Below are 23,728 nucleotides of genomic sequence, written 5' to 3'. Positions count from 1 at the left end.
GTATCCTCTTATTTTTGGGGGCCTGTTTTGGCTAGGGATGTGGAATTTGGGTCCACTTTAGTCCACACCCAATACAGTAGGACAGATGTACCCTTTCATCTTCTTCCTACTCTTGCTGTCCTGAGCTGTCAGACCACATCCCACACTAAATTCCAGCCCCAAAGCCTGGGCCCTCATTAACAAAGAGGCGGACACTTAAGTTTTCATTAAGTTGTAGGAATTTATTTTAAATAACCTACAGTTGATTAAAAGGGAATTCATGATAAAAATAGAAGATACTTGAGGAAAGATGTGGGAAATGGACTCTGCACGCACACTAAACTAACAATGCCTCTAAAACTAATGATTATAGCAAAAAAAGTCTTCACATTAAAATTCTGCTTTTTATGGGTTTTTCTCCATTTTTTACACAATTACAAAAGAAAAAATAAAAGCCCTAAAATCTTGATTATTTTCTCTTTTTTTTTTTTTTGGACCAAATACTCATTTTCCTCTAAATTTTCTGACCTGTGGAACTTCTTATACCATAGAATCTCTCAAGTGAAAGACTGGGTTTTAAAAAGAAGTAGATAAGTATCTTAAAGGGTACAAAGAATGCTCAGAACAAAGGATGATGGGAAAATGGTTTCAGTCACTGATTATTTCATTATCCTTAGACTCACTCGCCCTTCATCCCTCCCCAACCCCAATCTACACGATCTTTAAGATCAAGAAAAAGGTTTAAATATTTTAAAATAATTAAAAAGAAATAAAAATTCACATTTAAAAAGGAACACTCAAGTCAGGAAATATTTTCCCATCATGCTTTTCTGTGAACAGGTGTCTGAACCAAAACACTGCCATGTCACGACTGCTTCAAGTTTAATGAAAACTGATTCCCATGACAATAGAGTAACAGGTGCGCTGGGTTTTTGTTCTACTTAATTTTAAATTCCTGAAATGGGGGAGAAAGGAGGGAGTTTAGGAATTCGTTTCTATTAAAATATAGAAGTTATTGCAAAACCCTAACTGTAAAAACGCACCAATATAATCGGACTTCGCATACAGTAGCTAAGAGATCCAAATGCTTCAGTAAAACTGAATTTGCCTGGCAGAATGCTGACAAATTCCCATCCACTTGCCCTCTTGAAAATAAAAACAAAATTCAAAACAAATCATACAGCTAGAATTTTGATATCTGAAATATTTTTAAATAAGTTGTCCATAGGACAACTGGCTCAGCTCTCCCTTATAATAGCTCCAGGTTTATCTTTTTGCAAAGATGTTGGTTTGTTAAGACTTGCTGCCTTTCTTCCTCAGGTATGAAGGCAAGCAAGGCTCACAGTTTATCCATCTTCCCCAAACCACACTGCTCTTTTTCACAGAACCCTGCCCCTTGAGACTGGCTAGAACTCGTAGTCCTCATCAGCCATGTCGATGGCCCACGCAAACTTCTCCCGCTGGGTTTTGTTGTAAATTTTCTCGATCGGGACCCCCCACTTCTTGCACCTGCAAACAAGGGAGACAGGCAGTTAGTGTGACTCAGCAATGTCCCAGGACCAGAGGCCTGGGGTTGGGATGTGCCATCTTCTTCATATTTGTCTGGTGAGGATGTGAATTAATGTTGTACCATGTATGTTCCAAGGGGCTTAATGTTATCAATTCATTTAGTCATGACATTGATCTCTGAAGTAGGTGCTACTACGGATTAGACAAAAGAAAATGGTACAGATGGGGAAAAAAAAAAGGGGGGGGGGTGTTAAGTAATTATGTTACATAATAAGTGATGGGCCTGAAAATTTAACCCAAGCAGTTTGGCTTCAGAACCATACTGCCTCTCAAGAGTTAAGTCCAACCCCTGGAGTACAGACTGGGGTGGAAAAGCAGTACCACAGGGGGTGATACTGCCACTTATGCTCAGAATTTAACAACTCAACCTAATTAAACATCTCCAAAAAATAAGTGTACTTATTTTGGACCTTATTCTATGAGAGAATGAAATGGCATTTATGTCCCTTTGTTAAAAGACTCCTCTACCTCTTTGTATAGGTTGCTCTGATCCATACTATTTTTGCTCTCTCATTCTACTTTTCTTCCTTCACTTGCAAAAATTTCACTGAAAAGTTCTGTTTAAGTGTAGATGAATAGACTCTTCCAAATGTCCTTCAGTAAGGGCTAAGAGTTTCTACTTCTGACCTAAAGTTCCAGAAAGAGGAGGGGGAGAGAGAGAGAGAGAGAGAGACTGCATCTACCTCTTTAAAACAACATAAACACACTTGAGGATAGTAGGATTGACTCCTTAAGGAGTATCTATCCATCAAGGACATTCCACTGCACTTGTAGACTGACTGAGCAATTACAGCCCCAAGTACGTAGCAGAAGCCAGAGGTTTCCAAGGAGGACAAGAAGTGTGCAGCTTAGCTCTAAGAATCCCCCTTAGCCTTTTTCCAGCCAAAACCAGGATCTGTAAAAAGGCTCAGTGCTTACCAAGCCACTGAGATTCTAGGGTCCAAATAATTGAGTTTGGAGGTTCCCAAGGCAATTTGTTTATTCTCCTCCCGGTCTGTGGCCTGAACTTCCAGCTTCATCAACTGCTCTTCCAGTCTCTGTACAGCCTTCTTCTTTGACTCTACTACCCTGTAATAACAGCAGAGTCATCAACACCAAGCCTAGCCTCTGACAATAGAACACTGCAACTCTACCCTGCCACTTACAAACAGTAAAACCATAAAAGGGCCACAGAGAGATTTCCAAGATACCGGTCAGAAATCCTAGAAAACAAGTCAGGTGTGGTGGTGCACACCTGTAATCCCATCACTCCAGAGGTTAAAGCAGGAGGGTTGAGGCCAGCCTGGCCTACACAGTGAGACCCTATCTAAAGAAAATAAAAGAAAAACAAAAATACACCCTAGAACAGCTAGACACCAGGGCCTCAGTGATGCTGCCAACTGTTTTCTCAATCAACCGGACTTTGCACAATATGAGGTACATACTTCTTGGTCTTTGCATCCTTCATGACTTTGGCATCAGCCTTTGCACTTTTCAGGTCTCTTCGAGCATCTGCTAACTGATCCTTTTTGGCATCAATCTAGATGAGGAAAAACAGCAGTAAAGTTAGCAGCAAAATGAGCCAGATTAAAAAAGAAAGGATCCATCAAAGGTGAAACCTGGGAGTTATCTTCACTAGACTATTTCCATAGTGGTTTCTCAGGTAAAAACACGGGTGGTATGATGGAGGCAGAAGGTCACAGTGACTCCTGAATTCAACTCTTTGCTCATTTATGTTCTTCAGCAATCCCTCAAAAAATGAAGTTCTATAAGGGCAGTAACTTGGAAATCTAGATGCTAATCTTTGAAGCAGAGAACACTCTGGCTTTAGACAGAGTCCAAATGACAGCTGTTCACCAAATGGATCAGGTTTTAGCCTTCATTCCAAGAATAATGTAGAAGTTCTTAAGGAAGTCGAGGTTAGACACATGCATCTACCGAGCAAACTCAACTCACATTCTGCCAGCAATCTGGAAAGGAGTTGCCAGCTTAAGGGAAAAAAAAAAAAAAGGATGCACTGAAGAGAATCAGTAAGAAACTATTAAAAAAACAAAAAAACAAAAAAAAAGGCTCAGCTAACCTGTCTCAAATTAAAACAATGTCATGACCTGGCTTTGGCTTTCTGTTTTAAGTCTGAGATGAGATGGAAATTTATTCTCTCAAAAGCAGAGATGTGAAAACATTTTTAGCTACAGAGGTCTTCTTCCCTAAAGGAAACCTTATGGAATCTGTATTCTAACAGAAGAGACAGGCAGTCTTCTCCTTCCTTGCTTATTAGAGCCCTTGAAGCACCTCTGGAAAATCTAAGCTCCTCTTAGAATGCTGCTTAGGGGCAGCAGCAGGTAATGCCATTGGGCTAAAGCTCAATCCAGTGGGCTTGTGCTGCTGGGGACAGGAGAACCCCATTCCTGTGATCACCCTGCTGACCTGCAAGGTCAAGAAGATCCTAGAGTACATACATGCTTGATGCACACACACTGGGCTGTTGTTCACTAAAGCCTAGAATTTTTTTAGATACACACACAAATACACGGAGCCCAATATTAGAAACAGAGGCTGCCATTGTGAAAGAATCATTAAATATGTTTTACTATGAGTGGCTTACTTCCAACATCTATGTTATTCACAGTCAAGTTGAAGGAACTAATTCTATACACAAAAGCATCACAGACGCCACTAGCTAGATTCTTCTTAGGCTAGAAATGCAGCAAACCGCAATTTTTTAACCATTTCTGTCAGTGCTAAATTGGCAGATTATGTCAAGTTCTCTCAAAGTATCAAAGGTTCCATTGATTCACTTGGCAAATGGGCGTGTGTTTGCTTTGTGGGCATATAGCAGAGGGTTCCTGGTCTTGGAGGGCTCGTCTGGCAGGCAGCCTGAGCTGTTCAAACAGTGGTTCCAGAGTGAGAGCAACACATGACCTCCTCATGTTCCAGGGAGAGTCTCCTGAATTGGGTAAACAGCACCAGAATATTCATGCTTTGATTTCTGGCTTGGAACAATAACATGAGGAGTGCAAGTAACACCAGATAACCTCCATTTAACAGCAAGGCAGCAGAGGGTAACTGCTAGAACAGGCAGTCTGTGGGGTTGCCAACCCTGCAGTGCAGGGATTCAAGAAGTCTGTGGATGTATGTTTACTCACTGTGGATACAGACATCCCTTCAGAAAAGCCAGAGGGCATCTGTAGCAGAAACTCTATATTGTAGTGTGGTTTTGGTCCCACATGTAGGTATTCTCTCTTTCTCTGTCCCTTCCCCCTTCCCTCCCTCCCTCCCTCCCTCTCTCTCTGTCCCTCCCTCCTTCTCTCCTCTCTCTCTCAACTTAAGGTCTACTTGAGCCACACCTCTAGGCCTCCACAGCAGTTCTTTTTTTGTTTGTATTTTTCTGGTGAGACTCAGGTTTTGAACTCAGGAATTTACAGTTGCAAAGCAAGTACTCCATTACTTGAGCCACACCTCCAGTCCACTTTGCACTGATTTTTTTGGAGATAAGGGTCTTGCAAACTATTTGCCTGGCCTCGAACTATGATTCTCCTGATCTCAACCTCCTAGGTAGTTAGGATTACAGGTGTAAGCCACCAGCACCCGGCACCTCACCGGTTTTTAAACCCCAGTTGCCAAAGTACAGAATTTCACAAACTTGTATGGGGAAGAAAAAAAAATTACATTTGTATTTTCATTAATTTTTAGTTGACATTTAGTATTTCTTCTTCAATTATGAATGTGTGGAACAAATATACGGAGTACCTATAACTATCACCAATAGATATCAGATATTTTCATACATTTCAGTTCTAGAACTCTTGAAATATCATTTATATTACTATCTTGAAATTTAGAGTAATTATTAGAACTACCTCAAGATGTTACTAAGGAAGCACAATAATTCCTATACCACAATTTTTTAAAATGTATCTTAACTTTATCGACATAATTGGTTTCTTTTGTAACCCTATTTATCTGTTCTACAGTGAAATACTTGCAGATTCTCATTATGGATGAGAAATTCAGATGGATTAGTTATGTAGTTATTGCTAAGACAGAAATGCTTATCAGCAAGCAGACTCAGAGGGAGGAGAGTTACAATCAAAGCAGAACAGCACCAACTTGTTTGCACATCAGTCTTTCCCTCTAGGGCACAATTGTATCTGGCACACAGCCAATAATCAACAGATGTTTGATGAACTACATGAAATGATTCATGTAGAATGTGTAAAAATAAAAACAGTGCTAGGGTAAGTGAGAACTTAAATATCATTGTTTTATTATTTTAATTTCAAGCTAATTTGGAAGTTGTTCCCCTCCCTCCTAAGCATTGGGCCTTGTGCATGCTACACACAGACAGGCTCCACCACTGAGATACACCCTAGATACAGTAGAAATGTCCTATTTCTGGGTGTGGTAGTAAGACTTTTTTTTTTTTTTTTTAAAGCGTTTATTTATTTATTATTTATTTTTGTGGTGTTTGGAACAGAATCCAGGGCCTTGTGCATGCCAGGCAAGTGTTCTACCCCTGAGCTACACCCATGACCCAGATTCTCTTATCCACTTTCCTTGTGTACAGTCAGGACAATTAATAAGAATTTAAAGGGTGAACCAAAGTTAGCATTTCAAAATAGAAGGTGATCATTACATAACTTCTGTCCACAGCACAGAAACTTGTGGAACGGTAGACAGCCTGATAGTCATAGATAGTATTATACCATCTCCATTTGTTTACCTTTAGCATGGACCTATCTTCCAGAACAGACCCAGAGTGGTCTGCTGTATAACCTGGGCCCAGAAGGCCACATTTCAAAAGCCTCTCAGGTTCAGACGATCTGCCCACAGCAGAAATGATTCCCTTCATTTTGCTACCCCATCAGCCCAACACAAGATACCTTAGACTGCAAATTCATCATAGACTTCTCAAAAGTTTTTGGTGGTGCCCTCTGATGGTTACAAAGAATTGCAACAGCTCGATTGGCACGGTTATAAGAAAGAATCTTTGCTGGAATGTTTTCATCCGCTGTAAAGAAACAAGATAGTAAGAGAGTCAGTTTGTATACCAAGGTACATGAAGTATCTTCCTCAGGGCTTTGTCTCCATTACATTACTGGCTTTTATCTCAATTCAAGTTTCTTCCAAGGTACAGGGTCAAAATTTGAGAGTCAGTGGTCATAAGAAAATGACACCTGGGCACCAGTAGCTCATGCCTATAATCCTAGGTACTTGGAAGGCTGAAATGTGGAGGATCACAGTTCTAGGGTAGCCCTCATTTAAAAAAAAAAAAAAAAAGTTTGTGAGAAGCTATCTCAATGGAAAAAGAGCTAGGCATGGTGGCACACTCCTATCATCCTAGTGAGTAGGAACCTGGGAAGCATAAAATAGGAGGATTATAGTCCAGGCTGGCCTAGGCAGAAAGTAAGACTCTATCTCCAAAATAAACAGAGCAAAAAGGGTTGAAGGTATTGATGAAATGGTAGAACACCTGCCTAGCAAGTACAAACCCCAGTACTGCCAAAAAAGAAAATTACAGCAGGAAGTTTCTGTGTAAGCCAATTTCCATCACAAGAGGAATTATGGGTCTCTATTAGATCTATCTATCTATCTATCTAATCTATCTATCTATCTAATCTATCTATTTGAGACCAGGTCTCACTACATGGTAGCCCAGGCTGGTCCTAAATTCCTGAGCTCAAACAGTCCTCTTGCCTCAGCCTCCTGAGTACTTTGAAATGTATGAGTGCCACTGCAGTTTTGAACTCAAGTTTTCTACTTGCAAAGTAGGTGCTCCACTGCTTGAGCCACGCCCCCCAGTCCATTTTGCGCTGGTTATTTTGGAGATAGGGTTTCTGGAACTATTTGCTTGGGCTGGACTAGAACCAATCTCAGCCTCCCAAGCAGCTAGGATTAAAGGCATGAGCTACTGGTGCTGATGTCTTTTAATATTATAGTGAAATATACACCTTTCTTTTACCCAGGAAGTCTGGCCAAGGACTCTTCTGCTCACCTCATTCCCTACTTCCCACCTACATGCCCAATGTACCCTAAAGAAACTGTGGAATTGGGGCTGTGCTTGGTGGCACATGCAGGCAATTCCAGTTACTTTGGAGGCAGAGACAGTTACTGAGACCCTCTATCAAAAATAAAAATAAAAATAAAAACAAAAGGGTTGGAGACATGGCTCAAATGGCAGAGTGCTTTGAGGGCCTGGGTTCAATACCTAGTGTGCGTGCACATACACACACACACCACAAAGAAAAAAAAAAGTAGAACTGGGAGAAGTCTGTAGAGGAGGGGAGAGATGAGAGGACCTTAAGTTTTACATTTTTGAGCTACAAAGCAATATATTATTTAAAAAGAAAAATTATGAATGTCATCCAAAGAATTTTGTGGCATTCTTTATCCCACCTTAAAGTACCAACCCTCATCATACCCGTCTCTGGCTCTTCTAGCTCGTAGTCTATTGACAAATTTACACAGGACAGTGGAAATTCTGTAGTAGTAACTTGGCCCCAGGTCTCTGTGTGTTAAAGGCAGAAACTGTAGGGAAAGGATTTGTTGCTGTATTTTTCTGGTAACCATGACAACTCTCTCCAATTTAACAGAATATCACAGCGCTATGTTTTCACCTTGTGAACTTTTAAATAACATATATAAAACAAATGCAGACATTTTTCAGAGCAGATGGAAAGCTCCTGTCAGCATTCTATGAAATTAATTTAAAAACTGGGGTAAGAGTGGGAGAAACAGCGCTGATCCTATGTTTATACAACTAAGTCTTAGCTCTCTACTAGATGTCTGAAGCCGAAGTTTCTGGTCACAATGGCAAGGACATTGGCATCATTAGCAGATACTTACGAGCTGTCAGTTCTTTTAGCTGCTGCTGTAGCGTGATAGAGGCATTGTATGTGCGGAACACCTTGGCTGTCAAGCCTTCCATGAGATCCTGAAGATGCTTATTTAGAATACCAGTCTGGAGGAGACAAGGCAACAGAGAAAATGTTGTGACTGAAGGTTTAAAAGCCATACTACCTTATCCTCTGGCATGTCTTGGGAGTCATTATGCCAGTACAGTCACAATCTTGTCAAGTTTATTGCTCTTCAAGTGAGAAGTTGGGAAAATAACTCCAGATTATAGGAGTACATGAGGATTCCATATAAAGCATTTCAATCTTAAGCAGGTTAATAAAGCAGATTTGTCCTTCCCTATTAAGATCTTCTCTGGTAAGAAATCCTGGGTCTCTAGCAGAGGTGGTGGGGCACTGAGTCAAGGAAAGGCTCTACAGGGAACAGGGGAGGATAAAAGGCAGGGCTCTCGTACTCCCTGTCTCAGGACTTTGGCAGTATTCTGCAGTTGGGAGGTGTCTTTTCCAGGCCACAGCTTCTCTGTGTGCTTCAAGGGAGGGCCTGGACTCCCTGAAGCCCAGTGCACTGTATCCACTCACATTGAGTCTATCAAAGAGATCATCCTCAGGCTGCTTGTTCTCCATAAATAGTTGCAAGTTCTTAAAAACCTAGAAGAAGCAAGTGAAATCTAATTAATACTCTTTTTAAAACCTTTCAAGCTCAAAAAAACTTACAAAAAATAAGAAAGTCACAAGGACCACCCATTCATCCTTTTCCCAGATTCTCACTATGTGTACTTATGTATATATATACCTTTTGAGCCATTTTATTATAGACCTTTGCTCCTAGAGATTTCAGTATTTCCTAAGAATATACTCCATATAGTCACACAGTACTTACCAGCTACATAAATTTACATTGATATGATGTTATCTAAAGGGCTGAATCGCTAGTTTCCTGTACTCTACAGGGCTGTTTCAAGATCAAACCTTTGGGAAAGATTAGGTTGGGACTATGAAGGTGCAGCACCCTCTATCATGCTGGACTCAAGAGATCTGGGGGCTAAAGGATTACTGTTTTATTTAGTCAGAAATTGGGTAGGGCTGAGCAAAGTGTATGGGATGAATGTGCAGCATAACCAGCCAATGCTGAAATGTGGTTCAATCATTAAAACAGTGTGGCTGAGTTTGCTGTGAGGGTCAGCTGTCTTTGTTGAATACTGCTGCAAGAGATGGTTCCTCATTCCCAAAAAGTAGCACAGGATGAGGGACAGGGACTAAAAGGAGGTATATACTTTTCCCCTTTCAAGTAATTTTTGCTAGTGCCCAGCAAAGTGCAAAGCAGCATTCACTAAATACTTGAATGAATAAACAAATTAAAAAGCAAACTAGGAATCACAGACCACATTAACTTACTCGTTTTTCAACTGGAACCTTGTTATAGTATCTGATTGAATCCTTCCCAAGGAAGTCAAACTCTACTACATATTCCTGACCATCCAATTCTGGGTGCAGGCTGATGTGCTCCACTCGAAGTGAACAGCAACCCACGGTGTCAGCTGTTTCTCCTTCTTCCTTCTCATTGCCTGCTCTCAGAGCAAGCTGCCCAGGGAAGAAAGACAATGAAGAAAAAGATGAGCATGAATGAAAAGAGATAAGCCTAATAGGACCTCTAGGGAACTCAAAATAGAAGCCTCCCAATTCTCCTTGGGAACAGGGCATCAATCTGCATAGCTTGGAAACTCTAGATTCTGCATTGTCAGAACTTCTATGGAAGCCACAAGGACACTAAATTCAAAAATCTAAGCTTCTCTACTCCATCCTTGAAACTGGAGACACGAAAGGAAGGGAGGGGGAAAAAAAGGAAATAAGAACATTTTTATTCTGGGCAATCAGATTTGAAAAACTAGTGTCTTATTTTTTGTTCTAATTCAGAATTTATGCTAAAATATAAATAGCAAAATTGGAGAGAAATGAAAAATTTTTCTTGTAAATACTAAGAAAGTAATCTATAGCTCTGTAGATTAATCTATCAAACTGTAGTTGTGATAAATTAATGGACTGTTTAGCCAATTTATGGATTATAATCTTTGTAAACAAATGAAATAGAGAAGAAATAGTGGAATTCACTGTTCATAGTAAGGCTAAGCACTGGTTTGTGAAATTTTTGTGGAATTCCGTTACACATAAATACATTTATATGTATTGGGTTGTGATGTAAAATAACTATTTTTTATTGGGAGCCATGATCAAAAAGTTTGAAAACATCACTGTATTTCCAACATTCAGAACTATGCAGTTCTTCCTATTAGGCAGACTGTACTCAGCAGTGGACATACTGTGGATCTCTCTCTCTCTCCATGTCTTCTCCCCTACTGGGCTGGACCTGATACAAGTAAGACAGGGGTGTCAAGGCGTCACTGTTGCTCCTTCCTCCTGCCCCTGCCACCCAGTACTTGGCTCAGGACCTAGGACGGAGCAACACTCCCTGCACCTGAACGCTGGCCACTGCTGACAGGAGGCTGCTCTCACCTTGTCAATGAAGTACAGGGCTACAGCTCTCTGCCGGACTTTCATTTCTTTGGACTTCCAGTCTTCCCGATACTGGTTTCGGATCTTATCTACACACTTCTTCAGTCGCCGAGCAGTCTCATATTTTTGCCAGTCTTTCTCACCCTGGAAAGACCCAACCCCAAAAGTGGATTGCTTAGGGGTAAGTGGAGCATGACAGCCTTTGAAGAGTCAAGTTCAGAACTCTGAACCAGAGCAGGAAGTTGAGCTTAAGCAAAATTGAAAAAAAAAGAACTGAAGAGAAAGTCTGAGACATTAAACCTGACAAGAACACACACTGTCCCATTTTCACTGTGAAGCTCAACTCGCTCCTTTTAATTGCTAAGAAAGCTTTTGGCTTTCATAGTGTAAAATGCTCATGCTCTTGGGAAGAGCGCACATGGCATGTCCCAAAAATTGGCTTCTGTCAACACAAAGGATATAAACATCCCCATTTCCCTCATTATCAACACAGTCTTGCTGCTGAATCTGTGACCCAACAGCAGTTTTCTGCTAGCAATAAATTCCTTTAGATTTAAGATTGCCCTTCCCAGTCTGATGAAGTAGTCAAAGAAGCTGAACCAAAGACTGTAACATGTAATTACCAAGGAACACAACGACTTCTAGAAACAGCTGAAATTATTCACCATTTCTAACTTATGTATGGATTAGACTGAGAGAAACAATGTTTCTGGGAGGACTTTTTTTTAAATAAACATGAGAACTTTTGGTATAGCTTTAAATTTTGATTCTAAAGCCAATAAAGGGTTACTAAAATGTGTGAACAGACTGAAATTAAGTAATAGAGAAGATTTCTGCTACCACGTTGAATGGAAATAAACCCATAAACAACAATTAATGAGAAGGAAAGGAGGGGGGAAAAAGCCAAGAACTCTTGGAGAGGCAGGGAGTATTATAAGGTGCAAAACTGACTATATGACATGATGACAGGAAATGAATTTAAGAATCCAAGAATCCTGGGGATGTAGCTCAAGTTGTAGAGTACCTGCCTAGCAACCATGAAACCTCAGTTCAAACCCCAGTACTGCCAAACAAACAAATCTCTGCTCTTTGCTCTTAATTCCCTAACCTCAACAAAGAAAAAGAGTAATGATTTCTACCCACATATGTCTGGTTCCCACCTCTGATATGATACACAGTTCTTGAAACATTAAGAATATGGTGAAGATAATCAGCTTCTGTGTCTCTAGGAATCTGGGGTACATGGAACAAGAAAGGCCCACCATAACTGGATCTTAACAAATGCTCAAACATTAAAGTTTATATGGGCCAGCTAAGAAGTCAGCAATCTCTACCTGTATGAAACTGGCTACAAAACAAGAGGTTCAGTAACTGCTGCTGAGGTGGGTGATTTAGAAGTTTGCGATGCAGAAGAAATACCAGAAAATTTCAGCACTTCCTGGGTGCTTAGGACACTTCTAAATACATTTTGACAAATTTAAGAGGGTAAATAAGAAAAGGTGATGCAGGTTATACTCAAATATAAATTAATAGGGAATCTTTATGACAATTTCTTATTTATTTATTTATTTATTTATTTTTAAATTTTATTATTCATATATGCATACAAGGCTTGGGTCATGTCTCCCCCCTGCCCCCACCCCCTCCCTTACCACCCACTCTGCCCCCTCCCTCTCCCCGCTACCCCCTCAATACCCAGCAGAAACTATTTTGCCCTTATTTCTAATTTTGTTGAAGAGAGGGTATAAGCCATAATAGGAAGGAACAAGGGTTTTTGTTGGTTGAGATAAGGATAGCTATACAGGGAGTTGACTCACATTAATTTCCTGTGCGTGTGTGTTACCTTCTAGGTTAATTCTTTTTGATCTAACCTTTTCTCTACTTCCTGGTCCCCTTTTCCTATTGGCCTCAGTTGCTTTTAAGGTATCTGCTTTAGTTTCTCTGCATTAAGGGCAACAAATGCTAGCTAACTTTTTAGGTGTTTTTGACAATTTCTAACACTACACACACATATTAAAAAAAAACTGGACCTGAAAGTCATCAATAGTATAGTATTCAGCCAGAAGTGGCCTCTTTCCCATAGGTCTTGAGGCAAAGTCTAATCAAAAACAACTCAGTAGATCCTTTTGTGTGTGGTTCACAAGAGTGAGGATTGGGTTTCCTGCCATTGTGGGAAAAGTGCCTTCCTCAAACTTTGGTTACCACACTTGTACATTACCCATCTGAAATAGAGAAACTAACATATCTGAATGAAAAGAAAAATTTGACACCTACCTCCACCCCCAACTCAGTCACCTCTCCATAATGGATTGAAGCATGGTAACATGACATTCTTTGGGTGACATTTTAAAACTAGTGGACAAACCGTATTTTCTCTAATATAGCTGTTATCCATTCAGTAACGTTAAACAGTGTCAAGACTACAAAAGCAGGACATGAGATGAGCTAGATCCTGTTTTTTGGTTTTGTTTTTCCCCTTTGGTGGTACTAGGGTTCAAACTCAGGACTTTGCTAGGTTGGCCATGCCTCCAGTCCTTTTTGTATCTGCTTATTCTGCCCAGGCTGGCCTGGACTGAGATCTAATTTCCACACTTCCCACTGTAGCTGCAATGACAGGCACATACCATCATGCCCAGCTTATCTCCACTGAAATGGGGTCTCACCAACTTTTTTGCCTGGGCTGGCCTGGAACTGTGATCCTCCTGATCTCAGCCTTCCGAGTAGCCTGATATGACAGGTGCATGCCACTGTGCCTACTAATTGGTTGAGATGGAGGGGGGGTCTCACAAATTTTTTGCCTGAGCTGGCCTCAAACAGAGATTCTTCCAATCCCAGAATCTGAAATACTAGGATTGTACCAGCAACTGGCTAGATCCTATTTTCTAACCCTTTCTAAGTGATCTTTATTAGGGAAGGTGACAATGCCAATATTCTTAACTGGCTCTTTACTTCTCACTTGGGTAGTGACCTTGAGTTTAGCAACACGTACAGCACCAAAGGATGAATGGTATTCTGACCCCCTGTACATATGTAATTTAAAAAGCACAAGAGATTGGCTCAATGTATTTATATTTGGGCTTTTATTATTGATTTGTATGGTTTTTCATATATTCTGACAATTCCTTTGTCAGAAGTCAGTAGTCTAGCTGTAAGTTTGAGGACAACCTGAGCTATGCAGTGAGACCCTGTCTTCCCATCAAAAACCCCCAAAAAGAAGGGGGAGAGGAGAAATCAGTAGTCTTAAGAATTTTCTTCTAATACTTGTCTTAAAAAACAAACACAAAAGCCAAATTATTCACCTTTCACTCTGCATAAACCTTTTCTGTTCTTCATATACCTATATGAAATAGAACAAAGAAACCTCTTGCAATTGCTTTAAGTGGGGTGGGGAGGTGATTGAGGGAGATGATAGGGGCAATGTAACTAAGGTACAATGTAAGTCTAACCAGAACTGACACTATAAATCCCCCTATATAACAAATATATCCTAACAAAAAAATGTGTATCTTAAAAAAAATAACTAACAGCTTAATAGGTTCTGAAAATTCGTAACTCATGTAACTTACACCTCCATTAAGAAAGCTCTCAAAACATGACTATCTTTCCAGAACACAGTCACTTTCCCAGCAAGCAACCATGGTCCTTTAGTATGATTTCTATCATCATAGATTAGATTTGTGCTGTTTAGAATATTACACAAATAGGCTCATATAGTATGGACTTTGTGTATGGCTTTTCAACAAGATTCATCCATGTTGTTGCACAGTATCAGTGGTTCATTCCTTTTAACTGCTGAATCCCATATGATATATTCTGAGACAATACCATACCCGTGTTTATTCTCTTAGGATGTTTCCAGTTTTGGATTCATGAATACTGAATTGCTATGAACATTTTCATATATGTCTTTTTGTGGACATATCTTTTCAATTCACTTGGATAAAAATAACTAGAACTGTTTTAAGTTTTCATTTCACTGTTCATTAGTGATTTTGAACACTATTATATGCTTACTGATTGGCCATTCCTATCCTATTTTTTAATATAAAATATCCAAGTTTTTTTTCTTTTCAATGAGGGTGTTTGTTTTTTCATTATGGAGTTACAGAATGCTTCATTTTACAAATATTTTCATGTTTCATACATGTTGCAAGTATTTTCTCTCAGTCTGTAACACATATTTACATTTTCTTACTGGTGTTGTCTGCTGAACATTATGCCTTTTATTTTAATGAAGACCATTTTTATCTATTGTTTCACTTCTTAGGGCTTTCTGAGTCATAAGAAATACTCTTTATGTGATGAAGAAGATATTCTACCATAGTATCACACAGCAGCCTTGATATTTTAATTCTCATACTTAGTTCTACAATTGTCTTCAAAATTCATTTAAGACTTTTTGAATTTTATACTAAGAAGCTAGGTTCAGAATATAACAATTCTAAAAATCATGCATTAGTCACCCCTTATGGGTGGGGTATACATTCCAAGATACCCAGTGTATGCCTAAAACTGTATAGAGTACCAAACCCTACATATACTATGTTTTTGCTCTACAAACATACCTATTAATGAAGTCTTACTTATCAATTAGGTATAGTTAAGAGATTAATAACAGCTAATAATAAAAACAAATATAACAAAATTGCCATCATCACTATTCTTGCACTTTGGGGACATTATTAAAATAAGGATTACTTGAATAAGAGCACAAACACTGCAATATTCTGGTAACTACTCTGATTACTGAGATGATATGGTTAAGTGACTAAGGGAGGGTGGTGTATGCAGCATGGACAAGGTGGAAAAAAGGATGATTGAGGCACCAGGTGCTAAAGAGTGGGATAGAAGGAGATTTCATCACACTATTCAGAATGCTGTGTAATTTCAAACTTACAAACTGTTTATTTCAGAAACTTTCCACTTTTCAGATTTGTGGTTGACTATGGGCAACTGAAACTGTGGAAAGCAAAACCACAGTAAGAGGGGACTACAGTATGTCTTATTTTCTCTTTCTAATAAAACTCACCAAAATCTGAGCTTCCTAAGTTGCAAAGCTATTTTCCTTCACATCTTAGACTTTTAATCCCTAGAAGACATAATTTAAAAAGTTGCAGGCACATATATCTTTGATGTAGGTTATAGAGAATAGGGCATGAGTATGTATTTGACACTTATCAGTATCTTAATAGGATTAGATACAATGTCCTATCAACATTAATCCTAAAGTTTCTTAAATGTCATTTAAAAGAAAAATCATGGGTTGAGGTGTGGCTCAAGCAGCAGAAATCTTAAACTGTAAGCAGAAGGCCGAGTTCAAACCCAGAACCATCAAAATAATAAAGAAAAAATCTGAAAAACCATGATAAATGATGTATTCTGTTCATAAAGGATTTGAAGAATCTTACTGAGAGCTAGTTTCCTGGGTTATGAGAGCAGGTAATGCTTACAAAGTTGGCACTGGATGTACTTAGTGAGTATGTAATACGCACCCCAATTGTAAACTCCAAGGTTATCTGAGATCAGAGCGCTTCTTTGGTTGAAATTAGATTCCAGAAAGTAGACTGTCATTCCAATACTATTTCAGATCCTACTGGCATCAGGCACAGGGCAGGAGAGAAAGGGAATAGAAACACTTGCAAGATGTTTATATAATGGAAATCATGGGTAGAAAAGCAGAATAAACCAGGATGAACATAGAAAATTGTGAATGAGTTCAGAACAACCTTTTCACTACCTGGAACACATGTTACTATACCTCTCAAAAAGACTTTATCCTTTGAAGAACCTTTGAGGCCTGACTATAAGTAGGCCAATCCAAATTTCCAGAAAGGAGGCAAGGACACGGTACATCAAAGAGACACACTTTAGCTCTTTTATAGCTCTGTGCTTTTTTTTTTAGCCTTGAATGCTCAAATAAAAAATTGTTAAAAATCTGTAACTCATATGATGCCTATGCTGAATGTGTTGGTAAGAGCAGAGAAGGGGTAGAATAGTATAATGTTATTACATGGGGGAAGTGAATAAGTAAAACAGCCACAAAAAGAATCAGCAAAAAGTCTTAGAATAGGAGGAATCTCTGGAAGCTGAGCAGAAAGCAGTACTAAGCCCCATTAGTGGCCTCCCATATACTGAAGACATCACACAGTAAAACCACCAAGTACTACCCTTTACATTCTAAAGCAAAATCTTGTTCTTTATAGCCTTCCGGGACACAATGGGCTAGTGAAATCATGCTTGAATCATCCCTTTGCTTTATGCAAGGGCTGTGTTAGCTTGGACTAAGTTGGGCTTCTAAGACAGGAAGGAATAAAGACAGCAGTAGAAAGGAAGAGGAGAAAAAGAAAAGATAATGATACAGAGAAAAAAACTACCTCCCGTAAAAAGGGTTTACAAACACATTTCAAGACACAAGGGAAATGGCTACAAAATACTGACAAAACTACACTAACTGGCACATGAACTCACTTTAGATAACATTTTATAGAATGATCTAACAAAGGCTTTCAAATATATTTGGTATTCATAAAGAGAAAAAAATACAAAATCTACTTAAAAGGAAAACAAATTATAAACAAAGCAAATAAAATCTGATAGGAAATAAAAATAGAAATTTGAACTTGTCTAGCAAGCATAAGGCCCTGAATTCAAACCTGAATAGTGATAAAAAACAAATTAGAAAAACAAAAGTAACAACTGAAATAAAGATGGGAAAAACTTTTGATTGGATATAAGAAGAAAATGACTTGGTAGGGAGTTCTAGAGAATTCACCCAAAAATGAATAGGTCTCAAGAGATAAAGAATATGAAAATATAGTTTAAAAAGACACGTAGCTTTAAGAAGCTCCAATGTTTATCTAAGAGGACTCTAAAAGAAGAAACAGTTGAAATGATTTACAATATGTAGAAGAAACAGTGGGTGAGAATTTTCTAGAATTAAAATGCATTACTCTTCAATTTTGAACATCTGGTCTCAGTATAGATAAGTATACCTGCACCTCAATACAAAAAAGTAAAGCCACTGTCTACCAATGTATTTGAAGATATGCTTTTCTTTTTAAAGACCGGGACTCGTTATATTGTCCTGCCTCAACCTCCCAAGTGCTGGAATTATAGGCATACAGCTTTAATCCCACCTAAGGTACAATCTTTTTTTTGTTTTGCTTTTGGTCATATTGCGGGTTTGAACTCAGGGCCTCACGCTTGCCAGACAGGTGGTCTACAATTGAGTCATTCCACCACTTTTTTGTGTGCGTGTTAGGTATTTTTGAGATAAGGTCTCAAGAACTATTTGCCTGGGCTGGTCTCGAATCACGATCCTCCTTATCTCTGGTTTCAGATCACAGGTTTCAGATTCTGGTAGCCAGGATTACAACAGGCATGAGCCACTGGTATCTAGCTGATACATTCTTTATTGGAGAAAAGATTATCAAGTTATGATGAAGAAAAAGAAAGTTTCAGGTAGGCAAAGGTGAGTATTTGTGACTATTGGATCTTCACTAAATGTACATTAAATGGGGTATTTCACTGAGAAATTAAAACCCAGTGGGTATGAGATATAACACTGAATGCAAATAAAATCTGTAACTGTTACAACTTTTGACTAGGAATGTTAGGGTTTAAAGGACAATTATGCTTAAAAATGAAAGGTAAAATTTAAGCAAAAGAATTATGAGGTATAAGAACTAAAAATAAGGATTTAAAACTGTTTTTATTTTTAGGTAATTTAACTGTCCAAATTACATCCTTTAAAGATTAATAAAAGTTCAATAATCCTGAACAATTCTGAGCAATTCTTGCAACAATCAGAAGTCAAGAGCACAACCATTTCAGTAGTGGCCAACAGAAATGTAATAGGAAAAAACTCTCATTTACATTAGCAACAAAAACAATAAAGTTTCTCAGAGGTAAGGTTTTTAAAAAATGGATGAACCTCTATTAGACAGAAATAGAAAATCATATTGAGGATAGATTCAGACATGAACTAATGAGGAAGTATAACATGCTTATGGATTGAAGACTCAGTATTGTACTATAATCTTTCCCTATTAATCTACAAATTTGATGCAATTTCAATAAAAATCTCAATGTTGTTTTCATTACAACATAACAAATTTATCTTAATGAGGGTTGCAGGAGTGGCTCAAGCGATAGAGCACCTGCCTAATAAGTGCTAGGCCCTGAGTTTAAACCCCAGTACCACCGCCCCTCAAAAAAACAAAAAACAAAACCCTTGTAAACAGTATTATGTATTGTTTATGCACATATAAATATATTGTAAAAAATACAAGAATACACATGAAAATTAAAATACAGTGTTCATCATTGTAATTTGCAGGGAAGAAGGTGAATGGTACACAGAGGCCTATTTATCACAGTATTTTAATGCAGTGAAGTAACCTAAAACACGGGTCATAACATTAAGACTTGATAAATCCAGATGGTAAGCACATGAATGTTCACTGTATTATTTATTTATTCTTGGATATTTGAAATATTTCATTAAAAACAGAACTCCAAATGTTTCTATCTTTCCATTTCTTTATCTAAAAAGAGAATGCTTCTATGGGTAGCAATACAAAGTTAAAAACTATTCAAGGTGCTGTCAAACTTCAACCTCAGAAAAGGTCACTGTTCTGCTGTGTGAAACACCACCCTTCCAGACCTGTAATGACTGTTCTTGGAATCCCATACCAGTTGACTGGAGTAAGGAATTCTGTTTTGGGTACGGGGTTCTAGGGAGTGCCTACCTCTGTATGACTTCCAAGTTTACTGCTATAGTCATCATCCAGAAACCTGCAAATCTGTTTACTGTGTAAAGCAGTTAACTGGGTACTGTCTGGAATAAAGCTGGATGACTTTCTGCTCTTGAGTTGGTCTACCTGCCTACTTAACAAAAATTTCAATCTTACTATCAACTCAAATCTTTGCCTATAGGAGTACTCAGTACACACACATTTGGAATCTGTTCACCTCTCTCCATTACCATTGCCATCATCTATCTAGGTCATCACCATTTCTTACCTCTCTCCATCACCTTCTATTGGTCTCCCAACTTCCTGTTTGTGTCCAATTCAATCTCCCGAAAGCAACAGTAGAATGATCAATTACGTCATAAGTTTCTAAAACACAAGTCTAGTTATATTTCCCTCTTTAAAATCTAGGTCAGTAGCTTCTTTTTGGACTTATGATAATGTAAAAATAAAAAAAAAAACCTAAGTAGGATCTGAAGATCTAGCCTGCCTTCCTCTATCACTTCCTTTAATTCCTCTTTCTTGCTCATTGTATTCCAACTGTGATGGCTTCCTTTCTGTGCTCAAAACTATTGGGCTCTTTCTCATCTCAGGGATTTCAGAAGGCTATTTGTCTGGAACATCCATTCATTTCCTAAATCTCACATTAAATATTCCCTTCTTATAAAGGCCTTTTCTGAACCCCAGAGGCCAAATCATGTTCCTTGATATACTTTTAAATGATATCCCGTAACTTCTGCTTTGCAACATTTATCACAGTTTATAAATATCAGTGTATTTACAGTGCCATGCCTGTAAATCTTGCTTGAGACTACCTATGTTCAAGACACCCTTCCATTCAAAACCCTTCACTGGAGTAGAACATGAACTTCTCTTAGGCATATCATTAAAGGCTTGCCAAAATTGGGCAGCAGGATGTGATGAAGAAGTATGACTTCTTAATGCTAAGAGGATTAAAGTTTCGGTTACCAACTATCAGATCTTGGATAGTTTTTTTAGACTCTCTGTCTAAATTTACTCATCTACAAAATGGTAGCCTAAGTACATGTCTGTTATGGTTGTTAAAAGAATCAAATGTCAACTGATTTGAAAATGCTTTTTAATAGTAATGCAATATCCATTACTTTGATAATTTATTGTGGTAAAACATACATAACAAAATTACCATAAGGAACATTTAGTACATTCACAATGCTCTGCAACCATTACTATTTCAAAGTTTGTTTTGTTACACATTTTCACATACCTATGCGTCTCAACATATTCTGTGCTTACCTTCTCTATGTCTATACCACACCATTCTTTGTTTGAAAGACCATTTAAAACATAACTTTAAAAGGAAGATAGAGAATAATGAAACACATCACAGTAGTGTAGAACAAGACACAAGAAAGCATGCTGGAAAAGGAAGTACAGTGAAGGGGGTTACATTGACTTACTTAGTACAATTCAGATACATGCATAAATACCAAGACAAAAATTCCAGTGAACAATGAACAGACACCTAAACCATGAAGGACAAGAATGAAAAACAGGTAATGCTAAAAAGAGGGTATTAGCAGGAGGTGGAGTGTAAAAGAGATAAAGAAGGGATTATGGTTGATGTACATTCTATACAAAAATAAATATAGAATTTTCAAAACTGTTGAAATCACTGTAAGAAGAGGACTAAAGTAGAAAGGAGAAAAATGAAGGAGATGAACCAACTCAGATAAAATACACATATATATGAAAATATCATAATGAAACTCTCTGGATAAATATCTTAAACAAAAATGTCTTCTGGGAGTTGGTACCAGTGTGTGTGGGGGAGGATATAAATTGAGAGTGTAGAAGAGTGAATATGGTGGAAATATTACATACTTATGTATGAAAATATGAGACCTGTTGAAACTATTCTAAGAATGGGGGGAGGGAAGATAAAGAGTGAAGGAGGTGAATTTAACTAAGATGGATTATAAGCACTTTTATAAGTGTTACAAATGTACCCCAGTAAACAATAATGACAATTTTAAAAGATAAATAAATAAATAAAACATAACTTTAACCTGATTTCCTTTTTAAAATTGCTTTTGATCTCTAAATGCTGGGAGTAACTGCTCTATTTATCTACAGCAATTAACTTTTAACTGTCTTCTAGCACAATTAAATTCTTATCCAATTTGCCCACCAGTCTGTAAGTTCCTTGAGAACCAGAATCATTGTTTATTCACTTTTGTAGCCCTATAAACTTTGTGCTATCTCAGAAGAGAGACAGAATGTTTCTTTTTTAAATGGCTTGCGCAGTTCTCTGACTCTACACTAGGAAAAGTATGTTTTCCAATTGATTTGAAGGAAATGCAGAGGGGTATTTTTCATTAGAAAAGTAGTGAAATATAGAACACGAAGCTGTAAGCTAGAAAGTGTGCAATTTAGTCTTGGTAATTTACTTGGCTTTCACATCTTAACAGACATGAAATTTCTATAAACCATGATTAAGGAGGCCTTTAGCCTCAATCTCCTGAATATAAAATAGTCACGGTCTCTGCAGAACTAATTCCTTGGCTGTGTTTTTGTGAAACCTAGCTCTCTTTTAGGCTGATGCTCATATTTCCAGAGTATGTCAGAGAGAGTAAGGTCCTGGGACTCTCTAGAGAAGGTATGTAACAAGTTGGATAACAAGATCCCAACACAGTTTCTTCTTTCAATAACTGTCAATAAAAAAATAACACGTAGGTACAGAATACAGTTTAATAATCATCCCATCTGGTTCTGGTGGAACCTACTTAGATGAGAGGTATGTTAAGAATCTACAGGTTTCTGTTCTCCCTCATATGTGGACATTAGATCAAGGGCAAACACAACAATGGGGTTGGACTTTGAGCACATGATGAAAGCGAGGAACACAAGGGAGATATGAGGATAGGTAAGACACCTAAAAAATTAGCTAGCATTTGTTGCCCTTAATGCAGAGAAACTAAAGCAGATACCTTAAAAGCAACTGAGGCCAATAGGAAAAGAGGACCAGGAACTAGAGAAAAGGTTAGATCAAAAAGAATTAACATAGAAGGTAACACACATGCACAGAAAATCAATGCGAGTCAACTCTCTGTATAGCTATCCTTATCTCAACCAGCAAAAACCCTTGTCCCTTCCTGTTATTGCTTATACTCTCTCTACAACAAAATTAGAAGTAAGGGCAAAATAGTTTCTGCTGGGTATTGAGGGGGTGGGGGGGAGAGAGAGGGGGTGGAGTGGGTGGTAAAGAAGGGGGTGGGGGCAGGGGGGGAGAGATGACCCAAGCCTTGTATGCACATATGAATAATAAAAGAAAAAATAAATAAATAAAATAAAAAATTGAAAAGCCAAAAAAAAAAAAAAAGAATCTACAGGTTCAAACCATGTTTCTCAATTCAAAGAAATTATTTTCCTTCCTCAGTGTCAAGTAAGGTCAGGAAGAAGAGAGCTATAAAACCCAACATGTTTATCACATTCATCATATCCTGATCAATGGACAGCAAACAGCAAGTGTGAAGGCAAGGATTGCAATCTATCTTGTTAAACAACACAATTCCTAATACTACCATACACTGTGCTTGGCACATTACTGGGATATCAATAAATATTTGTGACTTGATAAATGACTAAGAGTACAAATGTCACTCACACACACACACACAAATAGATGTTACTGCCTTCTCTTAGCAGAGAGTCTAGATGGTAACAACATTACATTTCCTCACATTACATTACAAAAAGATATTTAGCAGCCCCACTAGTGGACATGGCCATTAATAACCTCCCCTTACCTTGATTCGTGAACTGGGATTCAACATGATGTATTTAATGGAACCTTGGATGTTCTCTGTCCAGGAGACCAGCCAAGTAACCTTGTTATCATGTCGGACCTCTTTCCACTTATGTCCTGGAGGAGGAGAAGGAACCTTGGCATCTCTGTGAAAATGACCAAGCAAGAGAGCAGTGCAGTGAAGGGAGAAGTGAGAATCATATTTCACTTTTCATGGCCTAAAGCGAATGTGTATGTTGAGTGTGTTTCCAAGTTTTCTCTTTACAAGTCAGTGAGACATATCCATGGAAATATCA

General features: G+C 38.3%; 1 protein-coding gene and 1 non-coding gene across 3 annotated transcripts in view; one reads left to right on the top strand and one right to left on the bottom strand.

Moving 5' to 3' along the window:
• Positions 1-200: 200 nt before the first annotated feature.
• Top1 (DNA topoisomerase I) overlaps positions 201-23,728 on the bottom strand; it is an 85,779-nt gene continuing 62,251 nt past the window's right edge. For both annotated transcript variants that reach the window (XM_020184485.2, XM_020184489.2), the window contains 9 exons: positions 23,434-23,578; positions 10,893-11,036; positions 9,777-9,962; positions 8,961-9,029; positions 8,374-8,488; positions 6,411-6,538; positions 2,973-3,067; positions 2,467-2,616; positions 201-1,488 (listed from right to left, as the gene is read on the bottom strand). In XM_020184485.2, coding sequence (XP_020040074.1) covers positions 1,386-1,488; positions 2,467-2,616; positions 2,973-3,067; positions 6,411-6,538; positions 8,374-8,488; positions 8,961-9,029; positions 9,777-9,962; positions 10,893-11,036; positions 23,434-23,578 — 1,135 coding nt within the window. In that variant the 3' untranslated portion in view covers positions 201-1,385. The remainder of the gene's footprint in view (positions 1,489-2,466; positions 2,617-2,972; positions 3,068-6,410; positions 6,539-8,373; positions 8,489-8,960; positions 9,030-9,776; positions 9,963-10,892; positions 11,037-23,433; positions 23,579-23,728) is intronic.
• Positions 13,013-13,120, top strand: LOC141423799 (small nucleolar RNA U13). The gene has a single exon (XR_012448604.1). It is a non-coding gene; the product is annotated as a small nucleolar RNA U13 (small nucleolar RNA).

Source organism: Castor canadensis, chromosome 5 (genome assembly GCF_047511655.1).
Source record: "Castor canadensis chromosome 5, mCasCan1.hap1v2, whole genome shotgun sequence".
NCBI lineage: Eukaryota > Metazoa > Chordata > Mammalia > Rodentia > Castoridae > Castor > Castor canadensis.
The sequence above is the reverse complement of the archived record's forward strand: the minus strand, read 5'-3'. Positions and strand labels throughout refer to the sequence as shown.